The sequence below is a fragment of the Neophocaena asiaeorientalis genome, unplaced genomic scaffold (assembly GCF_003031525.2).
Source record: "Neophocaena asiaeorientalis asiaeorientalis breed wild unplaced genomic scaffold, Neophocaena_asiaeorientalis_V1.1 scaffold114, whole genome shotgun sequence".
Lineage (NCBI taxonomy): Eukaryota > Metazoa > Chordata > Mammalia > Artiodactyla > Phocoenidae > Neophocaena > Neophocaena asiaeorientalis.
The window spans coordinates 3535837-3557525 of NW_020173116.1; the positions used below are offsets into that span (position 1 = coordinate 3535837).

The following is a 21689-nucleotide window of genomic DNA, read 5'->3' on the forward strand; positions in this document are numbered from 1 at the left end:
CAGTGTATCGTGAAGGGGAAAAAATGTTTCTGCTAGTAATCCAGCAGCAATTCAGAATGAGACAATTTAATTTTCTTACCATTTTGAGGGGCAGTCAATAAAGGGTTTTAAAGTCCCCCATGAAACCTGGACCCTTTGAAGAAATGACTGATTACAGGGTTGGGCCAGGAAAAATACAAAGTGAGCCTGGAATGCCTTGTGTCAAAAGGCAAAGAAGTGTTTCAAGATCACAAAGGGATGTAAATAGGACGTAAGAGCTGGCATAGAGGGGCTCCCACTTACCAAATTTGGGATGATTTGAGCATCAAACAGAATAATGAATTTTAACACACTGAATATAAAAAGAATCTGGGTCTATAGTGATATTTCAAAGCACAAGATGAAAAAATGGAAAGCTCTTCTTTCACACACAAAAAATGCCACTTAATAAATGTAGAATGAAGGATAGAATTTAAAAATCTCCAAGTCACGACTCCTATTTAATAACTGATTCAGGCTAATAATCATCAACAGATGTTAAAACCATTGGGTTAAAGTTTATTGAAGAACAGGATACTCATGTGGCCTCACAGGTTCCTTCTTAATTATCAAGTGGAAAGTACCTTACATTGCAAAGATAAGACAGATACTATCTTAGCCAAATTCAGCATCACCAACAATGGGATGAACTGACATCACCGTGCCTTCTGATGTCATCCAAAAGGGAAATACGCATCATCCAGGCAATACTGTTTACTTTAAATCTAATCATGAAGAAACCCTCAGACAAATCCAGAAATGTGGAACATTCCATAAGCCAACTAGCCCTGTACTCTTCAAAAATGTCAGAAAAGACTTTAAAAAAAAGGGGGGGGGGCAGGGGAACTGCTCTAGAGAAAAGAATGGAACAAAGGAGACTAAACCCAATCATAAACTTTGCCTGAGTTCCCAATAAAAACAAAACAGAAACATATAAAGATATAGAATATTTTGGGAGCAACTGGGGAGTACAGATTGTATACTAGATATTAGTAAATCAATGTTAAACTTCCTGGGTGTGGTGGTTATATAAAAATGTACTTGTTCTGAGGAGCTACATGGTGACACACTTTAGTGGCAAAGAAGCATCATGATGACTGAAATTTACTTTCAAAGGGATCAGCAAAAAAGAAAAAAAAGAGAGAGAAAGGAAAAAAGATTACAGACATAGAGGAGATAAAGCAAACATAACAAAATGTAAACACCTGGTGAATTAGAGAAATGAATGTTCATTGTACTATGTTTCCACCTTTCTATAGTGAAAAATTTTTTCAAGATAAAAAGTCAGGAAAAATATATAAAGTAATCTATGTGTGGCCAATATGCTGTAGTTGATTTTATGTACATGAATATACTCGTAAATGATTTAATACTTTAAAAAAAGCCCCTCATGAAATTCCTTCCCATCAAAGCTAACCAAAGCTAACATCACCTCTGGCTAGGGTCAGCAACGTAATTTGTCTTGTTTTTACCCCCACGAGTCAAGAATCATATTTGACTTACCTGTGAAATTAACAAACCAGCAAAACACTTTTAGCACTCAGCCACCTTATCAAAAACAATTTTAAAAAAGCTGTAATCTTCTGGTTTTAAAATAATTTATTTCATAGGTCTGTTTTAATTTCATGTCTCAGAGCATACATTATTTAACCAAGAGGTGCTGGACACAGATTGTAAAAAGGGAGGAAACACTTAGGATAAGAAACTCCCTCAATTCCGTTAGAATTTGGCCCTACCTTGTAAAGTCTTGCTAGGATAAATTTCTATCATACTTCTTTTGTGCTTACAAAAAGACATTAACTTCCGAATTTCCAATGTTGTAAATAAAAATTTTTACATTTAAGTATGCATTCATATTGACACACGAGGCAACCAAATAATTGTCATCAACGTTAGCAAAATGTGTATTTCCTGTCACTGCACTAACATTAAATTAAACGTCAAACCACAAAAACTTGGTGACTAACATTAAAAAGGCAAGCTGTAGGATACGCAAAGCTTATAAAGGACAAATTGCACGTGTTAAGATGGGACATCATTTGACAAGGGCTGGTGGTGTGCATATGGCTGCTTTTTTTTGTAAGAAGGCCACCGGCAAACAGGACAACAGTGTCGGCCCCCAGCCAACCACATCATGATGCAATTCTGATGGAACACGTGACCACAGGGCAACCCCATTAGCAAACATCCATTTTCAAAATTCTCTAGGCAAACAACACATTCAGTACAATGCAGCATATCAGTAGGCCAAGTTAACCAATCAGGTTCCATGTCTTCATTAGTGCTATATGATCCATGTGACCGCCCCTTCCTTGCATAAGGGCTGGTCTGACAATATTTATTGGCACATGAACAAGCCTCAGGATCACAGTGACTTGCTCTTCCTGGAGAATTGTGAACCACGTTTTGTTTATCTTCAAATACTTCCTTCTCGCTGCTAAAAGTGTCTATGCTCTCACTGTCTGAGTCATTTTCAGTATCTTGAGGACCTTCCAACATTTCCTCTTCAGACTGGACTCCAAGGCATTTAAATCGCCACACTGGCAAGTTTTTAATATAATCAGTTGGTATCAGAGGGTGAAGCCAAAGGTCAGGGAAAGCTAATCGCTCCAAGAACAAGTCGGGGTCTTCGTCCCAATCAGATTCTACAGGGAAGTTCTGAAAAGAAGCAATCGGGTGGAAGAGGTAGCTGGTGTACCAGTCCCACAGACTTGACAACCACTCTAAGTTATTGGCATTGACTTCATCATTGTTGTTGTTGCGCCGTCTCTTCTTTTCAAAGTAATCGACTAGTAAACCATGTCCAAGGTATGTACTAAGAAACAAGGCTGGGTGTGAAGAATAAAACATCCAGTCTGCCCTGACCCATGAGGCCAGCGTGGTTGTATTGGAATATCTCAACAATTTTAAGCTATACTCATAAAAGCTATCTAAGTAAGGGAGCTGTAAAAAGCCCAACACCGGTAGCCAGGAAATAATTAATAGAGAATTATATGTCCCTAAAGTGCTTATGAGAACCACAAATCGTTTTATGGTAGCTCCTTGTGTGATAAATAAGTCCATCCAAGCCATAAGATTAACTAGAACCAAGCTCAAAACAAACAAATCATTTACTTCAGGTTGTACTGAGCGCAAAAATGAATCCATGGCCTGAAGGGATATAAATTCGCCTGTGTGGTTTCCATACCTGTAAATTCCTTCAGGAGTTCTAAGTATGTATGATGGCATGTTATACACACCAATATCTGTCATATAACTCTTGTTGTCCCAATTTTCCACATTTACAAAAATAAACTCAACCCTTCCAGTAAACTTTATGCTTAGTGCAGAGAAGAAAGCTGGGGGTTGGTCAAGGTTTGCAAATAGGTATATTTTTACCCAGTATTGATCACTTTTATTCCATTCTTCTTTCAAACGTTCAGCATTATAAATGGTTTTGATCCGTGAAGCTGCATGAGCAGTTATCCACTTAAAAATGTGCTCTACGTCAATCTTGCGCCCACTGTATTCTTTAAGCATGACTTTCCCTTTAGAAGTGCTTGTTTGTGGAACAGACATAATGAGTGTGGATCGTACCCAGCCTCTTCTCCTGCAGTATCTGTAAGAGAGGAGACTGCAAGTAAATAGCTAGGCCGCTAAATGAGCTAGCTTGCTTATCTTCACTGTTGTGCAAACAGTTTGTCTTTTCCCTGACACATTTCCTTAGCACTTGAAAGATACCCTCTCCCCAAAAACAAATTACCTGTAAACAGTCAAAAGTAGCACCAATACCTGGCAGTTGTATAAGAGGAAAAGCAAGCTCTCTTTTTATCATATTTTTCGTTTGTATCTCTGTTTCTTTTCTTTCTTTTTTTTTTTTTTAAAGAAAAGTGTAGCTTGAAAAGCCTTAGAGTCAAGAGAATCGGCAAGTACTTCCAGCATCTACTATGAAACTACTAATGCATTATGGGCTAATAAGATCCTAAAGATAATAGGAAAATAATTCCTGTTCACAAAGAATTTAAAATCCTATTAAGGAGACAAAAGTATAAAACTGTATATATTCTATTACTAAATAATGTAAAGGAAGTTCAAAAAATCATTGGGAGTTTGGGCTGGTGCAGATTTCATGAAAAGTTTGGGAATTGAACTAGCTCTCGAAGGATGGTTAGATTCAGGTGGGCAAAGAAGAGAGAAGGAAACAGATTATCTTATATGCTGAGTCCCTGACTTGAATGCCAAGCTCCTGAGGGTAGGAGCCATGCTGTACCCACTTATTAACCCAAGCACCCACCACAGTGCCTGACACACACAAGCACTGGCCTAAAGTAATCTGCACGAAGGCTCACCTAGAAAAGAGCAAGTCCTATATTTTTCTGTACTCTCTCATCTCTTTAATGAGGACCATGAAGAGGAGTATTTGGAGAGATAATCAGAGAAACAATTTCCTTTAAAAACAAAAAAGTTTTTTTCTAAAAACCTACCATGTGGAGTTTTACAATATATAAATTTACCTCAGTAAAGTTGGAAAAAAGAAAATCTACCATGTGGATACATTTTGTTCACTACAGATTTGTAAGTGGATGGTAATAAATGTTTAATTTTTAATTTTGCTATTCAGAATACTGATGTAAAAATCACAAATGTTATCGCAGTGGGGGGGGAGGCGTGGCAGTGGGAGGCCCGCATACCGCAAAAGGGAAAAAAATCATAAATGTTATGCTTTAAAGTATGGATTATATTTTATTAAATTAAATAAGCATATTATACATTTATATGATCAGATTAAGATAGAAGTCTTGACGTACGTGGCATATGGTTTTATGATGATAGTACAATTAATTTTATCTCAGGAATTTTGTGATATAATTTAAGATAAGCGAAGACAACATGTTATGTCACAAAGACAAGGTTAGTAACGACTCTGGGAAACTATCTGGGTGACTCAGGATCAAAGACTACGACCCAGCTTCTTGTTGAGTTGATTTACTTCCTTAACAAGATAGATACCATTAATGTCAATATTGCTTTAATTGAAACGGGTTAAGAATTAGATACTCCGACAAAATAAAGTATCTTCTATTCTGTAACAGTGTATTTGTCCAATGCAAAGTAATAGTTCACTGACATGAATGCCATTTCCACCACCCTCCCCCCAAAACAACAAGTCAACTACATATAGATAGTTGCCTTGTTCACATCTTTTTTTTTTTTTTTTTTCGGTACACGGGCCTCTCACTGTTGTGGCCTCTCCCATCGTGGGGCACAGGCTCCGGACGCGCAGGCTCAGCGGCCATGGCTCACGGGCCCAGCCGCTCCGTGGCATGTGGGATCCTCCCGGACCGGGGCACAAACCCGTGTCCCCTGCATTGGCAGGCGGACTCTCAACCACTGCGCCACCAGGGAAGCCCTCCTTGTTCGCATCTTAAATGTCTAACTAGCTTTACTTTTTTAATTGCATAGGATACTGGGGATGACACATTTCTACTCTTGGTCATCCTGTTCATCTTTGTATAACCACCTCAGAGAATATTGGGCTTCTGATTTGTGTCATAAATTAAATGACAGTCTTTCAAACAAAATTTTACTGTGTAAAACAAGCCAAGTCTTACCTTAGTGCATACATTTCTTCATGGAAGAAAACAAATGTACTATGTACTTTCTTTTCAGTTCAGAACTCAGGGACAGTTTTAAGGTTTATCATTTCACAAGAATTTAAGAGTACCCAGGACAATAAAATTTTGTATGTCATCATATATCTTTCAAATTAAATCATGTTTTCCAGACTTGGAATCCAACACACAAATAAAGTACACCATATTAATTTTAAAACCCCACTGTTAGACAGAAAAGACTAATGCTCATATCAATATAAAAACTTTTTACTGCCAATTTAAAAAACCTCTTTAAAGGTCTGAATAAGTTCAATGATGACACCACGAAAATATCCTCTAGTTCTTAAAGTAAACCTTTTGAGATCTCTTAGAGAATCTGAAGACTAAAAATGATTAAAAAAAAAAAAACATAGCTAGTGAGTTTTGGGACTCCAGCTTCTGATAAGGCATACTATATTTAAAAAGAAACCTTGGTATTCTGTTCATAAAATGCTGTTTCTTCAGACAAGGTCATTGGTCTCCTTGGCCTTCCTGTCCTGCTCACCAATCTTCCCTTTACTTTCTTTTCCCTGCTTAGCCCATGGGCACGCATCCCTGATTCTTTCACCATAAGCCCTCCCGGCCCATTTATCACTCAGCTCCTGTAATTCCCGTGCCATCCCACTCTTTACTATCTCTGCCCCGCCTCTCCAACCTCCCGATACATATCCCACGTCACTTCCTTCTTTCTCCAAAGGTGGGGGGAGAAAAAGAGTAGAGAATAGACCTGACGGGGTAAAGGCCCCTGAGATAGATCACTGGGTTGGGGAATTCGAGGAACTGGGGCCAGGCAAGATGGCTGTGTGGGAAAGAAATGGAAACTGCTGCCATGGACAGAGTCAGGTACTGTACAGAGTGGAGGTCCTGAGTGTTCTTAAGGGGAGCAAAACAGGCCAGGAAAATACTACGATACAATGGGGCCAGCACATCAGAGGAGGCTGTCCTGGAGGCCACCCAAGAGAAGGAACTACAGTCAAAGAAAGCAGCATAGGCAGCAGAGTAGAGAGTTTTGCTGTTTTTAAAAATCTGAGATCAAGATGATGACTGAATTATTCAACATATTAAAATGCTTGCTTGCTGAAGAGCACTATTCTCTGCCCAGTTACACCCTGCATTGACATTCTAAACACGCTTTTCTATCATCTCCCTATTTTGTTCTTCTGCATCTCCATAATCCTCAAAAAAAAGGAAAAAAATGACCCTGATTAAGCACAGCATCTATGACAAGAATAGTTCTTACTCTAGTTGGAAGACTTTCCAAATCAAAGGAAACCAACATGACGATACTGAAACTGATATAAGTAACTCTGCATCAAGACCTTCATCTTTGTGATAAAACTAAGATGACGTAAAAGTGCTTGTTTAATAACAAAAAATTATAGCTGCAGTCAACAAAAAAGCAAAAAGTTGCTCAAAAAAGGTCTCTTCCGTCATAAATAAGAGGTGGGATTATCTGAAGACGAAGATGAAGGATTTAGAGAAAACTTGGAGGTAGATTATATGTATCTCTTCACCGTTCCTCAGCTGGTATAGAATCAAAAAGGGCTTTTCAAAAGAAAAGCTAGAAAAATTTGCGCTAAAGTCCACTGGACTCAATTATGACACTTCTGATGCATTTTGCTTTATAAGATTACATTAAAAATCAATTCTACTATTGCCTTCAGTTTTTCATGCTGAATAGATCATCTTCACTTTATGTCGTGCTTAGTTTCGTTTTGAATCCTCTATTGTTATTTAAGAACTTACGTTAGACTGAAATGTGTTTGACCTTTATATTTTTGTACTTACTTGGTATTTTCTAATATATTTATAAGTTAGTGTTTAAAATGTATTATTTAGTTTATTCATTAAAAAAGTAAGTTCTGAATATTTTTCAATAAATCGGTGATGGTAATACTGACTTTTGGCGTTATCTGAAAGAAAATCAAAACATCAGAACTATCATTTTTTCTGGTATTGCAATCACCAGTGGGAGAGAAAAAGATCTTTCACTTAGACCGTCTGGGAATGATGGAATAGGACCAAATGCCACTGTCTTCGGTAAACACAAGACAGAAATAAGAATGATTTCCTTTTCATAAGAACATGAACACTTACGCTATCTTGGACATTTCAACCAAAGGCATTAGAATACGATCAAGGTTCTGTGCTGAAGATGAAAATGGGAGCTTTGTGGGTAAATGAGGAGACTAAATGTGAGTCAGGAGACACAAGTTCCCTTCTTATCCCCAACGTTTAAGAAGTCCTCCTACCACACATCTCAGCCTACACTACAAGTGAGCAAAACAAGAACAGTGAGGAAAATCGAAGCAAACGTAAGCCTGAAGGAGAAGGGCAGGAGAATCTGAGGTGAAGCAGTGGTGGAGGAGGGTTTTCTACAGCGAGTGGGTCTCCCATTGTGACCACATATAACGGACATAGGTAAGCCGGGCATATCTACCTACATCAGAAACTACCTAACGTGGGGGCTTCTCCATACATATCATATGCCCCGTCCTCAGCACTGAACAGAACATGCTGTACGTGCTAATCTTTTTCTTTTAAATTTATTTATTTATTTATTTATATTTGGCTGTGTTGGGTCTTTGCACGCGGGCTTCCTCTAGTTGCATTGAGCTGGGGCTACTCATTGTGGTGTGCGGGCTTCTCACTGCAGTGGCTTCTCTTGTTGTGCAGCACGGGCTCTAGGCGCACGGGCTTCCGTAGCTGTGGCACGCGGGCTCAGTAGTTGTGGCGCACGGGCTTAGTTGCTCCGTGGCATGTGGGATCTTCCCGGATCAGGGCCCGAACCTGTGGTCCCCTGCACTGGCAGGCGGATTCTTAACCACTGTGCCACCAGGGAAGTCCAACTAATCTTTTATTAAATGTTTACTGAATGGATAATTAAATGAACGAGTGAATTCAAGTCATAACTTGGAGGAACTAGAAATTGAAATAAAACGCATTTCAAAGAAGAAACAATGGAATAATGAAACAAGAAATAATGTGACAGACTAAATACTGGAGATGATGACAAAAAGAAAATCAAAAATGCCTGCAAAGATTTTTGTCTGAGAAAATGGAAAAAAAAAATAGTAAAGGACAGAAAAAGAAAAGGCAGAAAGGGCACATAGTTTACTAAAAAAAAAAGACGAATATGAATTTGAATACCAGGTTTAGGGAACAGAGTCTATCTGGGGTACTCGTATGGCAAATGGAAACGAGTGTCAAAATGCAAACGAGAGGTCCGAATCATGAAAGGAGATTTAGATCAGCACAAAGGTGTCACCTAAAGCCATCAATGTACTGAAGTCTCTTTGGGAAGTAAAATTGAAACAAAAAAGACCGAAGACATACTCTAAAGAGTCACCCCCGTTAGAAACAACATAGAAGAACCAGACAGAAAGAGAGCTCAGAGAGAAAGTAAGTAACTGCCAGTTATCAGAAACTATTCATCAGATACCTGTGTAGCTAACAACGTGCTAAACACGCTAATGAACTTTCAGTTTCAACAGGCTTCTAACACCACTGTCTTTATCACATTCAAAAAATTCTGGTCAGAACTCAAATTCTAGGAATTGCCCAATCAACTTACCTGGGGTCACTGGAGCAGTTAAACGTGCCTGTACGTATTCCAAATCTTGACACCTTTTTCACCATTTTCTCCCAGTGGATTTTACCCACCAAAGGACTTCTGTCATTTGCTATAACCTATTCCCCCCAAAAGAAAAACAGATACTTTAATCGCCTAAAATGGAGTCAAACCCACCATTTACACCTATAACTTTACTTTTTTTGAAAAACATATTCTGTTCCTAGGTCTTGTTTACTATGTCATCATATTATCACTGCAATTCTTGTAAAAAGAGCAACTGTCCAACTGGAAAAGATTTAAAACACTGAATACAGTACATTAAACTCTCACACTCTGTGGTAGTTATGCAGAAGGGGAGTCAAAACCATATGAAAAAGCTGGCCACATTCGCCTCCATGTGGCTTATCCTCTAGAATTAACTTACACAGGAAGAAAATGGCCCTTGGAGTCATTTCTCTGCTCTAAAAAGAAAATTTTAAATAACCCAAATAAAGCTTACTAAAAATTACCACATGTGGGTTCAACGAGTTCAAATTTCACTTTTTTAAAAGTGTAATTATGGAGCCAAGAGTCAAACACATGTTTTCTATTAAACTATGCTTGACTAAAACAATATACTACTACTATGGCATTTTTCTTAACAATCACGAAAGGTTCTAACATATTAAAAAATTACCATTAATAAATCCTACATTCTTGAACTTCTAACTGCCAATTTGCAAATAGCTTTCGAACAGTTAGGATTGGGGGAAGAAAAAAACTTTTTTTAAATGTAGATTAACCTTCAAAATATGCAATGACTTTTCTCAGACTTTCTAATTGTTAATACCTTTTCCCTTTATTCCTTGTCTTCCTGATTTTAATGAATAGAGATACCAGTAAAAAACAAACAAAAAGTATATATTAAAAACAAAAATAACTAAATGGGAAATTAAAGGAAATCCAAAAGTGTCCTATGTCTTCATGAACCCATCTGTTTGATTTATTTTAAGCCCAGGGTATACAGGCCAAGTTTATTTTCATGAATGCTATATTACTGATACTATTTAATTCAAAATTACAGCACAATACTCCGGGGGCCTCTAAACTCTCTAGAAGGAAGGGCCATTTTCACGTTCACAAAGCCTCCAGGAAGTGAAATCCCAGGTGAGTGCGTGCAATGAGTGCCTGGGAGAGGCAAGAGTTGGTGCAAGTACCTCATCTCTGGTCTCTCTGCTGGGAAGTCTAACAAATTTCAAGGGCAGCAGGAGGAGAGAAAGTGTGTGGTGGTGACAAGTGACTTAAAGTTCACTTTATGTGCCAACAGATTACTGTCCAATAACCTTTGCCATATATCATTGATACTATCATCCTCATACCTACAGAGACACACACAGGTATGTAACACTTTGTAACATAACTTTGAGGCTTAATAAATACATACACAAATATAAAATTTAGGGCACTGAACAAATGGTTCTGATAGTACTTTTAAGTGAAAATAAATGGCCTTAATGAGGGAGGCACATGTTATTAAAATGCTCAGGCGGTTGAGGTAACCAGGAGGAGAGCAATTTGAGGCCATGGTCTTAGCAGGTGAAAGTGCTTTCTGAGGAGGTTCACACAGGTTACATTACCCAGTAAGTTCCTAGCTTCCACATTTTTCCATTGTCTAAAAGTACTTTATAAATTTTATCTGAAGAATAAGGGAGATGAAGCAAGGCAGGCTTTTCTCTTCTCTTCTGTTTTTCTTTTCCTGCCACTGAAGAGTCAATATGGTAGTTCTTTCTTCCATCAAGTAACCAAAGAAATCTTGAACTTATTTTTCAGATTACTCAGAAGGATTAAGAAATCTCTGTAAAATCATATCGCTATACTCCCTGGTCTTTGCCCTGTTTTTTAAAATAACTCCCCTTTCACTCCTATTTCCTGATCAAGGCCGCAAATAACCCAAACACTTCAGGTCTGTACTCATAATGACACTGTGTCAAGGGGGTAATCAGGCGGCTGCTTTCATCAATATAGGATTTGGGCCTCAGTCTAGGGGCATCTTTCAGGGAAGATCCTGATCACTGCACAGTCATCCAATGCTAAGAAAGGAAGCAGGAATGAGGGGGTTGTTCCAGGCACCCCTGCTTATAGGAAAGACAACAAAAGTGTGTGAAGAGAGGTGGTGAGTATCTCTGAGGCAGGTACATGACAATGTTTAACTCCAGGGCCTTATTTATTCAGCAAGCTATTCCAACATCTGCTTTGAAGAGTTTAATGATTCCTGACGAAGAGAACCACACAAAAATGAAAAATCCCTTAGGCATTGCATGAAAGCATTTTATTTGACTCTTTAGTTATATTTACGCCATTAGAAATTGCTTTATCCAACGTCCTATATAGTTATATTATTCAACTGAAGGTTTAGCACAAATTAAATTTCGTGGAGGCCAAATTAAACAACCACTAAAAACGTTTTAACAGAATAACTCATCTGGCTTATCACATGGCACAACAAAATACTCTAAGCCTATTACTACTGTGTCACATCAGTAACAGTTTCCAAGCTATAGCTCACATCCAAAAGCACACACAGTGATTCTGAATGGCATTCACTCTGGTGGTGAAACGGGAAACATATTCCCCTGCAGTTCACGAAGGATGTTGCATTCTCTGTGGGGAATATTCTCAGAGACTAGAAAAAACTAGATGAAAGTACAGCCTGAGTTCCAAGTCTCAAGTGTGGAACGGACCTGGCAACAGAGGCGAGCAGTGAAGCAATCTTTCCATCCCCCTTCCCAGGGTATCTGCCTCTCTAACCAGCAACCCTACACTTGCTCACCATTGTTTTCCCTGCAGCTAGCATGGTGCCTAAGTCAGGTGGGCACTTATTAAATATTTATGTTGAATTAAACTATTTCAGCTTTTTATGGTTTAGTAACTCATTCTCTTACTTCTGATTACATAGGTTCTCTAAAGGCTCCAAGTTTCCGATTTCTGTTATAATGCAAGTCCCTTCCCCAGCAACCTGTCGTCTGGGATGCTTTCCGACAAACATTAGCGTAACTAGTACCTGGCTATGCAACTGCACATCAATGTTCTTGACCCCAGTCACACACAAAGACTTCCAGTTCAGTGTATTTAAAAATACACTTTTTTCAGGAAAAAAAAACGACTAGGTTTTTCCTAGTACTAATTTTCCTGGTTTCTACTTTATCGTCTAATAGCTCTTTAGGATCTCTCAAGATGGTAGCACCATCACAGACCATCTAACTTAGCTGGAAAAGGTAATCTATGCTAAGAGTTTTTACTGGCCCACACATTTTAGTAAACCAAGCTGTGAGCTGTCTTACGGCACAGACTGTAGGTTATTCGTCTTTTTTGCCCTTATCACAGGTTCAGCTGGCACACATTAAATTTCAATAAATATTTGTTGGATGGTTGGATGAATGGATGAAACCAGTGGTTTGCTGGTAAATGTTTAACAACTAGCTGTCTAGAAGAAAACAGAAGCTCTGATTTCTATCATTTACTTATTTCCTTGGTGTAAACACTCCCACATGGCTGATTTCAAGTTACCAACGTGACATCTCTAACTGTGGAGTTGGAACGGGATGTTAACAATCGCCCTTCATGAAGCAGTTTGAGCTGGCTCCAGCACAGCACTGGAAGGAACTGAGTTGGACAGTGTGAGATGCTAAGTTGCCATATTTTCTGATGTCAGTCTTGTGTAGTCCAGTTAAACTTACAAAGAAAAACTGGGCCTCAGGTTATTGCTTACTCCCTTCCACATGTGTTACACTGGTATAAGAAAAAACCCACACACTTCCGCCTATTTTTTAGAGGTGGGTTTTATTACTAATCAGAACATCTATCATTTCCCTTTTAATATTGTTAATCCCCATACAACAACATGGAGGCTAAATTAAATAACATAACTCCATATAAAAGGAGTGTAGAGCTAAAATATTTTTCTGCATCTCTCAATATTTCATTAGAACAGCGAGTTTCTACTTTCAAAATCATAGACCACAGGGACTTCCCCAGAGGTCCAGTGGTTAAGACTCTGCGATTCCACTGCAGGGGGCATGGGTTCGATCCCCAGTCGGGGAACTAAGATCCTGCATGCTGCACGGCATGGCCAAAAAAAAAAAAAAATCATAGACCAACCTAAATATATATATGCAAATTGTATAAAATCATTAAAAGTGAAGATGAGTAATTGACAAAAACAAAATTCAACAGCATTTAATTATTTCTTTGGTAGCCTCACTAGCTTTCTTTGAGTAAACACAAATAAAAGCTCTTCACCAATACAAAATAAAGGATAAGATGGCTTGCCAAGTATTTCACCTTTAGCATAGTGTCAAGAGAGGAATAAATAACTTAGAACCTCCCTGAACAAAACTACTGTCTAGGAGTAAAAAATAAACAAGTTTTAAAACAGCTAGTAACTCTTTTCAGCCAAACAGGAACCGTATTAACATAATACTTCAGTAAATATTGACCTAAAGCTTTACTTTAAATCATATGATGCTTTTCACTGCTACCTCAATTCCACTGATGTTAAATTCCTTATAATGTGACAAAGCCAGCAGAGAACAGATAGGACAGTCCCTCTTTGAACTTCTTTGAACAAAAGTCAAAATGTAGAAATAGAAATGTTAAGATAAGGATAAATCCATAAACTCCACAATGTACACTAACTTTTCCATTTCAAAAGCCTATCTACTGGGACTTCCCTGGTGGCACAGTGGAATCCACCTGCCAAGGCAGGGGACACAGGTTCGATTCCTGGTCCGGGAAGATCTCACATGCCGTGGGGCAACTAAACCCATGCACCATAACTACCGAGCCTGTGATCTAACGCCTGTGTGCCGCAACTACTGAGCCCGCGTGCTGCAACCACTGAAGCCCTCGTGCCTAGAGCCCGTGCTCCGCAACAAGAGAAGCCACCACAATGAGAAGCCCACGCACCGCAGCGAAGAGTAGCCCCTGCTCACCACAATTAGAGAAAGCCCGCGTGCAGCAACAAAGATTCAACACAGTCAAAAAAAACAAAAAAACAAAAAAAGGCCTGACCAGGAATCTTTTGAAAGAAAAGTAACTTCTATTTGTGAGGCTAAAAAGATTGGTAGGCAGCAGAATCAAAGAATCCACAAAACTGGAAATAAAGAGCTAATGAAAGATATGAGGTCAGGTTAGGAACAAAGCAGGAAAACTTAGAATGTTAGAAAGAAGTGAGAGAAAAAAGATGACTTGGTTCTTTCATGGATTACAGTGTATTGTTGCTAAAGATGTCCCATATGTGTTGCTGCCTTAGAAACTAAAATTAGTTCTTTCCACCTCATATTACAGAGAATACAGGAGAGACATGAAAAAGCTTCACATGAAAAGAAGTGTGCTAACACTCTGCTTTAATGTAAGGATAATTCATGAGCAGTAATACATCTTAAAAGAGGAGAAAGATATGAAGACCATTAACATGTATTATTCAGAAAATAAACTCATGAGTTACTGAGAAGATAGAAATCATAAGGGATATAGGATGAATTAATTAAATTATAGAAATTCATGTTTCCTTTTGTAGTATCATTCCACATGCAGTGTCACCAAAAAAGATAATCAACCTGGATTATCTTTTATTATTACCAACCCATTCCAGAAAAATAATGAACTGACCAAGTGATGGAATAGCTAAGTCATAAACCCATTTATTAAAGTCACATTTTCCCCAAATCAGTAAATCTAGACATCCTTTCAATGACATATAAAGTCTAAAGTGCTAATTATCAGTTATATGCTACCTGAGAGTTAGGTATTCATCTGAGTGTATAATTCATCTGAGTAAGAAAATGATATTGGAAACCTGGGAGAAAAAGAGGAAAGAACTTTGATGTGCTTAAATATTCTTATCCAGGATACCTAAAATAAATGCAATATGAAGAAGATTGAATTGTTTGGGAACTATGCATCCTCACAGATTAAAAAAAAACGACAATGATAGAGCAAATTGAAATGAGTCAGCTTCTTTTAAAACAAACAGAAAAGAATGATAATTCAAACTGTTAAAAACTGAATTCTTGGGCTTCCCTGGTGGCACAGTGGTTGAGAATCTGCCTGCTAATGCAGGGGACATGGGTTCGAGCCCTGGTCTGGGAGGATCCCACATGCCGCGGAGCAACTGGGCCCGTGGGCCACAATTACTGAGCCTGCGCGTCTGGAGCCTGTGCTCCGCCACAAGAGAGGCCGTGACAGTGAGAGGCCCGCGCACCGCGATGAAGAGTGGCCCCCGCTTGCCACAACTAGAGAAAGCCCTTGCACAGAAATGAAGACCCACACAGCAAAAATAAATAAAATAAATTAATAAACTCCTACCCCCAACATCTAAAAAAAACAAAACTGAATTCTTGAATGTTATCCTTCACAAGAGATGAGATAAATATAATCTGAGCTGAAAGAATGACAAGCAACTGAGAGTATTTCTCTTCTGTTTTGAGAAGATATTTTCAATTAAAAAACAAAACAACATGGCCCTCTCTTAGGAGCTTAAACCAAAGTGTCTGTGCTGATTAGCTTAGCTAGCGAGTTCAGAGTGCTGAAGGCACTGTGACTGAGGTTTTGATCTCAATCTTCTCAGTTGCCCTACCAGAGACTGTTCTTCCAACCCAAGCCAGCCATTTGACAGATGTAAGCCACTGGCCCGAGGGAACACAAGCCAGACAGTGGTGATCAGTGCAAATATTGAAGGTCACTGGAAAAATTGTGTCTTACTGCACCATTCACTATTGATGCCTATGAAGTCTAAAAAAACATTTTCAGAGAAAAATAATTCCGTGATTAGAATTTATAATGTTTACATTCACTACCATTCGTTACTTGTTCTTCACTTCATTCAAGTATCACCTTATCAGGGAATTCTTTGCCACTCTCTTGTCTCCTTACCCTGCTTATTTTTCTTCTTAGCACTTTCCACTAACTAATGTTATATTAAATATTTATTTAGTTAGTGCCTCCCTCTCCCAACTGGAATGTGAGCTGCCTGAAAGGGCAAGGACTTAGCCTGTTGTATGCTCCTGGTATATCTCCAGAGCCTGGTGTACAATTAACTGCTGAATAAACTGTATGAATTTTGTAACATCTTAAGGGAGTTTAATCCATGCTTACCTTTAATATGACATAGAAAAATAGTAGATCATTTATAAGCCAAGACTATAATGCTAATTAGTGAAGCAGAATGTGTTCGTAGTCTATAGGCAGCACTCTATATACCAAAAGAATTTCCAGACTTTTGACATAGGTTTTTCCAACTTTGGAAGGTGTTCAGCATCTTTACCATTCATCTCTATGGGACCGTTCAATGTGTGGACAAACATGAGATATAGGACACAGGGCAGTGGGACTGGCTATTCAGTTCAGTCTCAGGAATAAAATTGAAGTTACCAAAACCATTAAGTCTTCTTCGATCAAACTATCAGAAATAAATATCTGGGAAAAGAAATAGAATAACTATTTATAAATTAAGGCTTTAAAGATGCTACAGTTTATTTTTTCAATACCAATAATTTAACACACAAACTAGAATTTGATGGATAATGTATAGACAATACCCATACCCTCCTCCCAGTTTCTCTGTTTGCTAGACTTAAAAAATGCCGAATTAGATTATCTGGAGGGTAAAAGGTCAAACACAATAAGAAGGTTGCAAGTAAAGGAAAGGTCATGGATATCCAATGCAATCACCTGAAACTTCAACCCGTTAGCCCAGTGGACTATAGTACTATTCTATCTTCTTTAGGTGTATATGTATTTATTTGAGGCCATGTGCTACAGAAAATCTACCTATCCACAATCATATTGCAAATCAGTGACAGGACCAGATCTGCAAATAAGGTATCTGGACTCAATAGCTTTTTCTACCCTATTTTGCAGTCATTGTTCTCAGGAAGAAATATGAAGCAGCAATTATTTTGTTTTTTATGCCCTGAATCAAACTTTGCCAACCCCAATGTGAAATAACAAGAACACTGGACAAGAAATGAGGGGGTCTGGGATTTGATTCTCGTTCAATAATCATAATTTTAGCTGAATTCATGTTGCTAATTTACTTAATATGTTACTTTAAGTGAACTTATATTTTAAAAAATTTAAATAACTTTAGACTTTCCCTAAGCAATATTTATGAAATTCCATGTTCAATATAATATTGATTTTTCCTAATTTACATAAAAATACACAAATGATAATGTATGTCCACTCATTTACCATGAGTGGCACATAAACCACACTTTGGGAAGCATAAAAGATGATTTTTAAGGCCCTTTATAGCTCTAAAATTCTAATATGCTAATTAAATTTCACAGTTTTGATAGCATAAGAGCTACGGTTTAAAATTATAATCTCATCAATTTCATGAGCAAAGTAGTAAGTTCCCCCACCATTCCCCACAATAGTTCTTCCTCTATAGGCGCCAAGTTGGCTATAGTTCTTTCTTTAGAAACAAAAATGATGAATTAAAAACTGAATTAAAAACTGGAGTTAACAAAAGCTGAGAGAAACAGTACAAATCACTAAATAAAAGGAATATATATATGTTTCTTACTTTATAATGCAGATCCAACAACTAAAATGGATTTGCTTCTGCTGATTCTTAACAAAACAGTCAACCCTCTTTCCCCGACACTTCCCTTCCCCCACTCTTTAATTAATTTTCATTTTTGTTGGTCTGCAAAACCTCTTTAAGGGGACAGTGGAGCCTCCCTATGAGAAGTGAGTTATGTCTAAGAAACATGACACAAGCACACAGAAGTGTCACCAGCTGGTGACTACTATTTTGGCAAAAATAATTTCACTGCTATCACTGTTTCTAATACCTGAACCAGCCAGATGCCATCTTTTGTGTCTTCTACAAGCTCATAGAAGTGCATTTCACCACTGAAATTGGTACTAGAAACAGATTCAGATGCTTCTTCTTCTTTGAGTGCAGAATAAAGCTCACCTTCCATCAGGTCACCTGAAGAAAAGAAAAAATAACACTAATAAGATTGCAAAAATCTCATGTTCCCAACTTCAATGATAAATTCTATTTTATACTGTTAAAAACTTATGTCACTGTACTTTCACTGCACTCTACAGAAGAGTAGAACCTGAATACACCTATTTAAGACTCATACGTTTAGTAAATATGTAAGAAGAACCTTCTATGTGTCAGGCAAAAGTGAACAAAACAGATAAAAATCCATCTCCTGATGGAGTTTATATTCTAGTGGCATCACCACATAATTTATTAGGAAATTACTGAATTTATGTCAGCTCCAAAAACCATCACAATATTATTCAGCTTTTGTCCAGGCATCAAATAATTTTTAAACAGTATGATTTATATACTTCTTTTTTTTTTTTTGCGGTACGCGGGCCTCTCACTGTTGTGGCCCCTCCCGCTGCGGAGCACAGGCTCCGGACGTGCAGGCTCAGCGGCCATGGCTCACGGGCCCAGCCACTCCGCGGCACGTGGGATCCTCCCGGACCGGGGCACGAACCCGTGTCCCCTGCATCGGCAGGCGGACTCTCAACCACTGCGCCACCAGGGAAGCCCAATATATACTTCTGACTGACAAGAATTAGAAATGGGTTTACAAAATTTGCTATCACCACCTGTGTAACATAGCAACAGGGCTTATATGACTTGGAGGTTAGATACAAAAGATTACCTAGAAGAACAAATTCCATATTCATACACAAATTTACAGTGTAAATTTACACTTTGTATCATCAAATAAAAAGTACAGAAAAACACGTCAAATTATTTTAACTTTTGTCTTAAATGTTAACAATGCAAAAACAAGTACTGTATCATGACAGCAGCAAAACCACCCACAACCAATATGTAAATTATAAAGTTAAATTGCTATACCAAGACCACTCTGCTATAAAATGTGTGATCTGAGTCATATTTTTGTGAGCTGTGTGTATTCTTTAAATATTATGTGCACTCCTTGTACACTCAAAGTTACAAGTATTTTTAGGCCCAGAGGAAGGCAACACTAAATAAAAGTCCCAAGAAAAAAAATGTGGTATCAAATTACTTTACCATGAAGAATGATTTGGCTGGGGCAGTTTAGGTACTTTTCACTTCTAAACCTAGAAAGTTCATTTATTAGAGATCTTCTACTTTACTTTATTCCCCCTACCCTACATGCCAGCCATGGTAGTAATAAAAGTCACCATAAACCAGTCAGTAAACAAGAGGCACAATTTTATGCAAATAACACACAATTTTATGTTTTCTCTAAAGAAAAATGCATCACTTTTACAGAGAGTGTTCCCTCCTCTATCCCAGTAGTGATTTTAACCTTAATCTGCAAATACCTGAGTGCTCAAGTCCTCTGGAGTTAGGACCCTTGTCTATCATACTACATGGCTATAAGATACTAAATAAGGGAAAAAAATTGTCTTGTAAAAGACACAGCTGACAGATATACTTGAAACAACAAAAAAAGACAACTATCAGTTTCAATTGCTTCCTACAGCAACCCAGAATGCCCTTCTCAAATTACAGTACGTTCTCCTTCCAGGAAGTGTATCTAAACCAAGATATATTTTGTCCAGGGGTGAAAAAAATTAAGCCCATTTCTCACCCAATCCTACCCCAAAACCAACAGTTATTGAAAATGCATTCTTTAAGATGTTAAATATCTCTTAGCTCAATTCTATCAATATGTCCCAACCCATTTAAGCTGATGCAGCCCCTGTGGCATAGAAGGGAAAAAGCAGTTTACACCCAAGATATAAGAATTAAAAAAAAAATCCTTACAGAAATATAAATAAACTCTTTCGAAACAAACAAGATAGGCATTCACAAAAAATATTCACCTCATTTTCACCAAATTTAAAGTATGAAAAGCTAATACTGTGCCCTGTACACTTTCTCTATATTTAAACTCATTATTTAAAATTTAAATCCTAGAAAAATTTTTTACTATTTAATTTTGTATCTATATGACATGATGGATGTCCACTAAACTTCCTGTGATAACCATTTCATGATGTATGTAAATCATGCTGTACATCATGCTGTACACCCTAAACTTGTGCCGTGCTGCAAGTCAACTATATCTCAATAAATCTGGAAGAAAAAATAAAATAAAAAACAAAATAAAATTTAAATCCTAGGCCTAAATGCCTCTTTGATATTAAGTATTCCAATGATGTTTTTCCCCTCCGGGTAACTTGTTATTACTATTACTATGGTGACAAATGCTGCTATCTACAGAGAACGTTTTGGGGTTTTTCTTGTATACTTATGAATTTCAACTGACAAATAATGCTTTGCAATTTGTTTGTAACTGGTTGACATTTCCGAAATTTGAGAAAAACACTCAATTTGGTAAACGACACTAAGAAGCTGCACTTTAAACTGTTATTTTAAAATAACCTTAGGAAGGCACACCAACACCCCTACAAATAATTCCAGCCCAGGCCCCTTCCAAAAACTGGGATTTACTGTTTTTTTGGTAGAAAACCTGGACAAAGGAAACCCGGGCAGCTCTGGAAGTAGTCTGCTTAACCCTTCCAGGTACCGCCTCATTCTGGGGGACCACCAGGTACGAGGAAGTACGGGTCGTCCCCTCCTCCGAGTGGAGGGGACCCTCGGGGAGACGATACTCGCCTGACTTTTCCACCAGTTCCCGGACATCCTTCTTCTCGGGCAACCCCGAGTACCCCAGCCCCCGGCACTCCAGAATGGTCTTCAGCTTCTTGAAGCTCAGTGCCACCGGATCCACCAGCTGGGTGGCAAAGATGCCAGTTTCGTACCACACAATGGCCTCAAAAAACCTGGCCAGGACGAACAGGACCAGAAAATAGAGGAGCAAGAAAAAAAGCTTCAGCCACATCTTCCCCTGCGTCTTCGCTCTTTTCGGAGAGCTCAGAACACGGAGGAGAGGAGGGGAGACTGGGGGAGTGTGGGCGAGGGCACCAGCCTGGCGTGGGGTACGGCGCCCGCCGCCGTCACTGCGGTGCCATCCCCGGCGGGAGGCAGGTGGACTGTGCGGGGGTGAGGAACAGATCAGCAGGGGCAGAGGCGCAGAGCCTCGCGCGGGGCCTTCCAGTCAAGAGGCGAGAAAAATAAAGGGGGAAAAAATTTAAAAGTCCACCCATTAAACCCCGAAAGGAGAGAGGCACGGGGAGACCCCGCGGGTAAGAACAAGATGAGGGCCGATTCCGCCGGCGGGGGGCACTGGGATGTGGCGGGGTCGGCCTTCTAGCACCGTAATCTCAACGGAGGAGGGGGGAGGCCAAAAAAATCATTCAGATTCACAAAGGAAGAGGGGGCCGGGCTGCAGGCTGGGGCCAGAGGGGCGGCGGTCCCGGGAGGCTGTTGGAGTCGGCCGGGCTGAGGCCGGGCTCCCACGGCGGCAGTCAAGAGGGTGCGGTGCTCGGCGGGGCCAGGCCCGGGGCCCAGCGCGGGGAGGACCGGCCGCTGCAGCGCCGCGCCC

General features: G+C 39.0%; 1 protein-coding gene across 2 annotated transcripts; it reads right to left on the minus strand.

Annotated features, from left to right (window-relative positions):
• Positions 1 to 1599: 1599 nt before the first annotated feature.
• Positions 1600 to 21683, minus strand: RNF103 (ring finger protein 103). Of its 2 annotated transcripts, XM_024743716.1 has the most exons (4): positions 20861 to 21683; positions 18066 to 18205; positions 9226 to 9341; positions 1600 to 3616 (listed from the first exon to the last, which is right to left on the minus strand). In XM_024743716.1, the coding sequence occupies exons 1-4, from the start codon at positions 21084 to 21086 to the stop codon at positions 2041 to 2043; spliced, it is 2058 nt and encodes a 685-aa protein (XP_024599484.1). In that variant the 5' UTR covers positions 21087 to 21683; the 3' UTR covers positions 1600 to 2040. The 2 variants fall into 2 exon arrangements, with proteins under 2 accessions (XP_024599484.1, XP_024599485.1); XM_024743717.1 differs by lacking the exon at positions 9226 to 9341 and having other exon boundaries at positions 3401 to 3616.
• Positions 21684 to 21689: the final 6 nt, after the last annotated feature.

Coding starts and splice junctions, on each gene's coding strand:
- RNF103 (XM_024743716.1), bottom strand. CDS start 21,086: ATGTGGCTGAAGCTTTTTTTCTTGCTCCTCTATTTTCTGGTCCTGTTC. Junction 18,206..20,860: donor GGAACTGGTGGAAAAGTCAG/GCGAGTATCGTC, acceptor TCTTTTCTTCAG/GTGACCTGATGGAAGGTGAG. Junction 3,617..9,225: donor AACTGCTCCAGTGACCCCAG/GTAAGTTGATTG, acceptor CCTCTCTTACAG/ATACTGCAGGAGAAGAGGCT.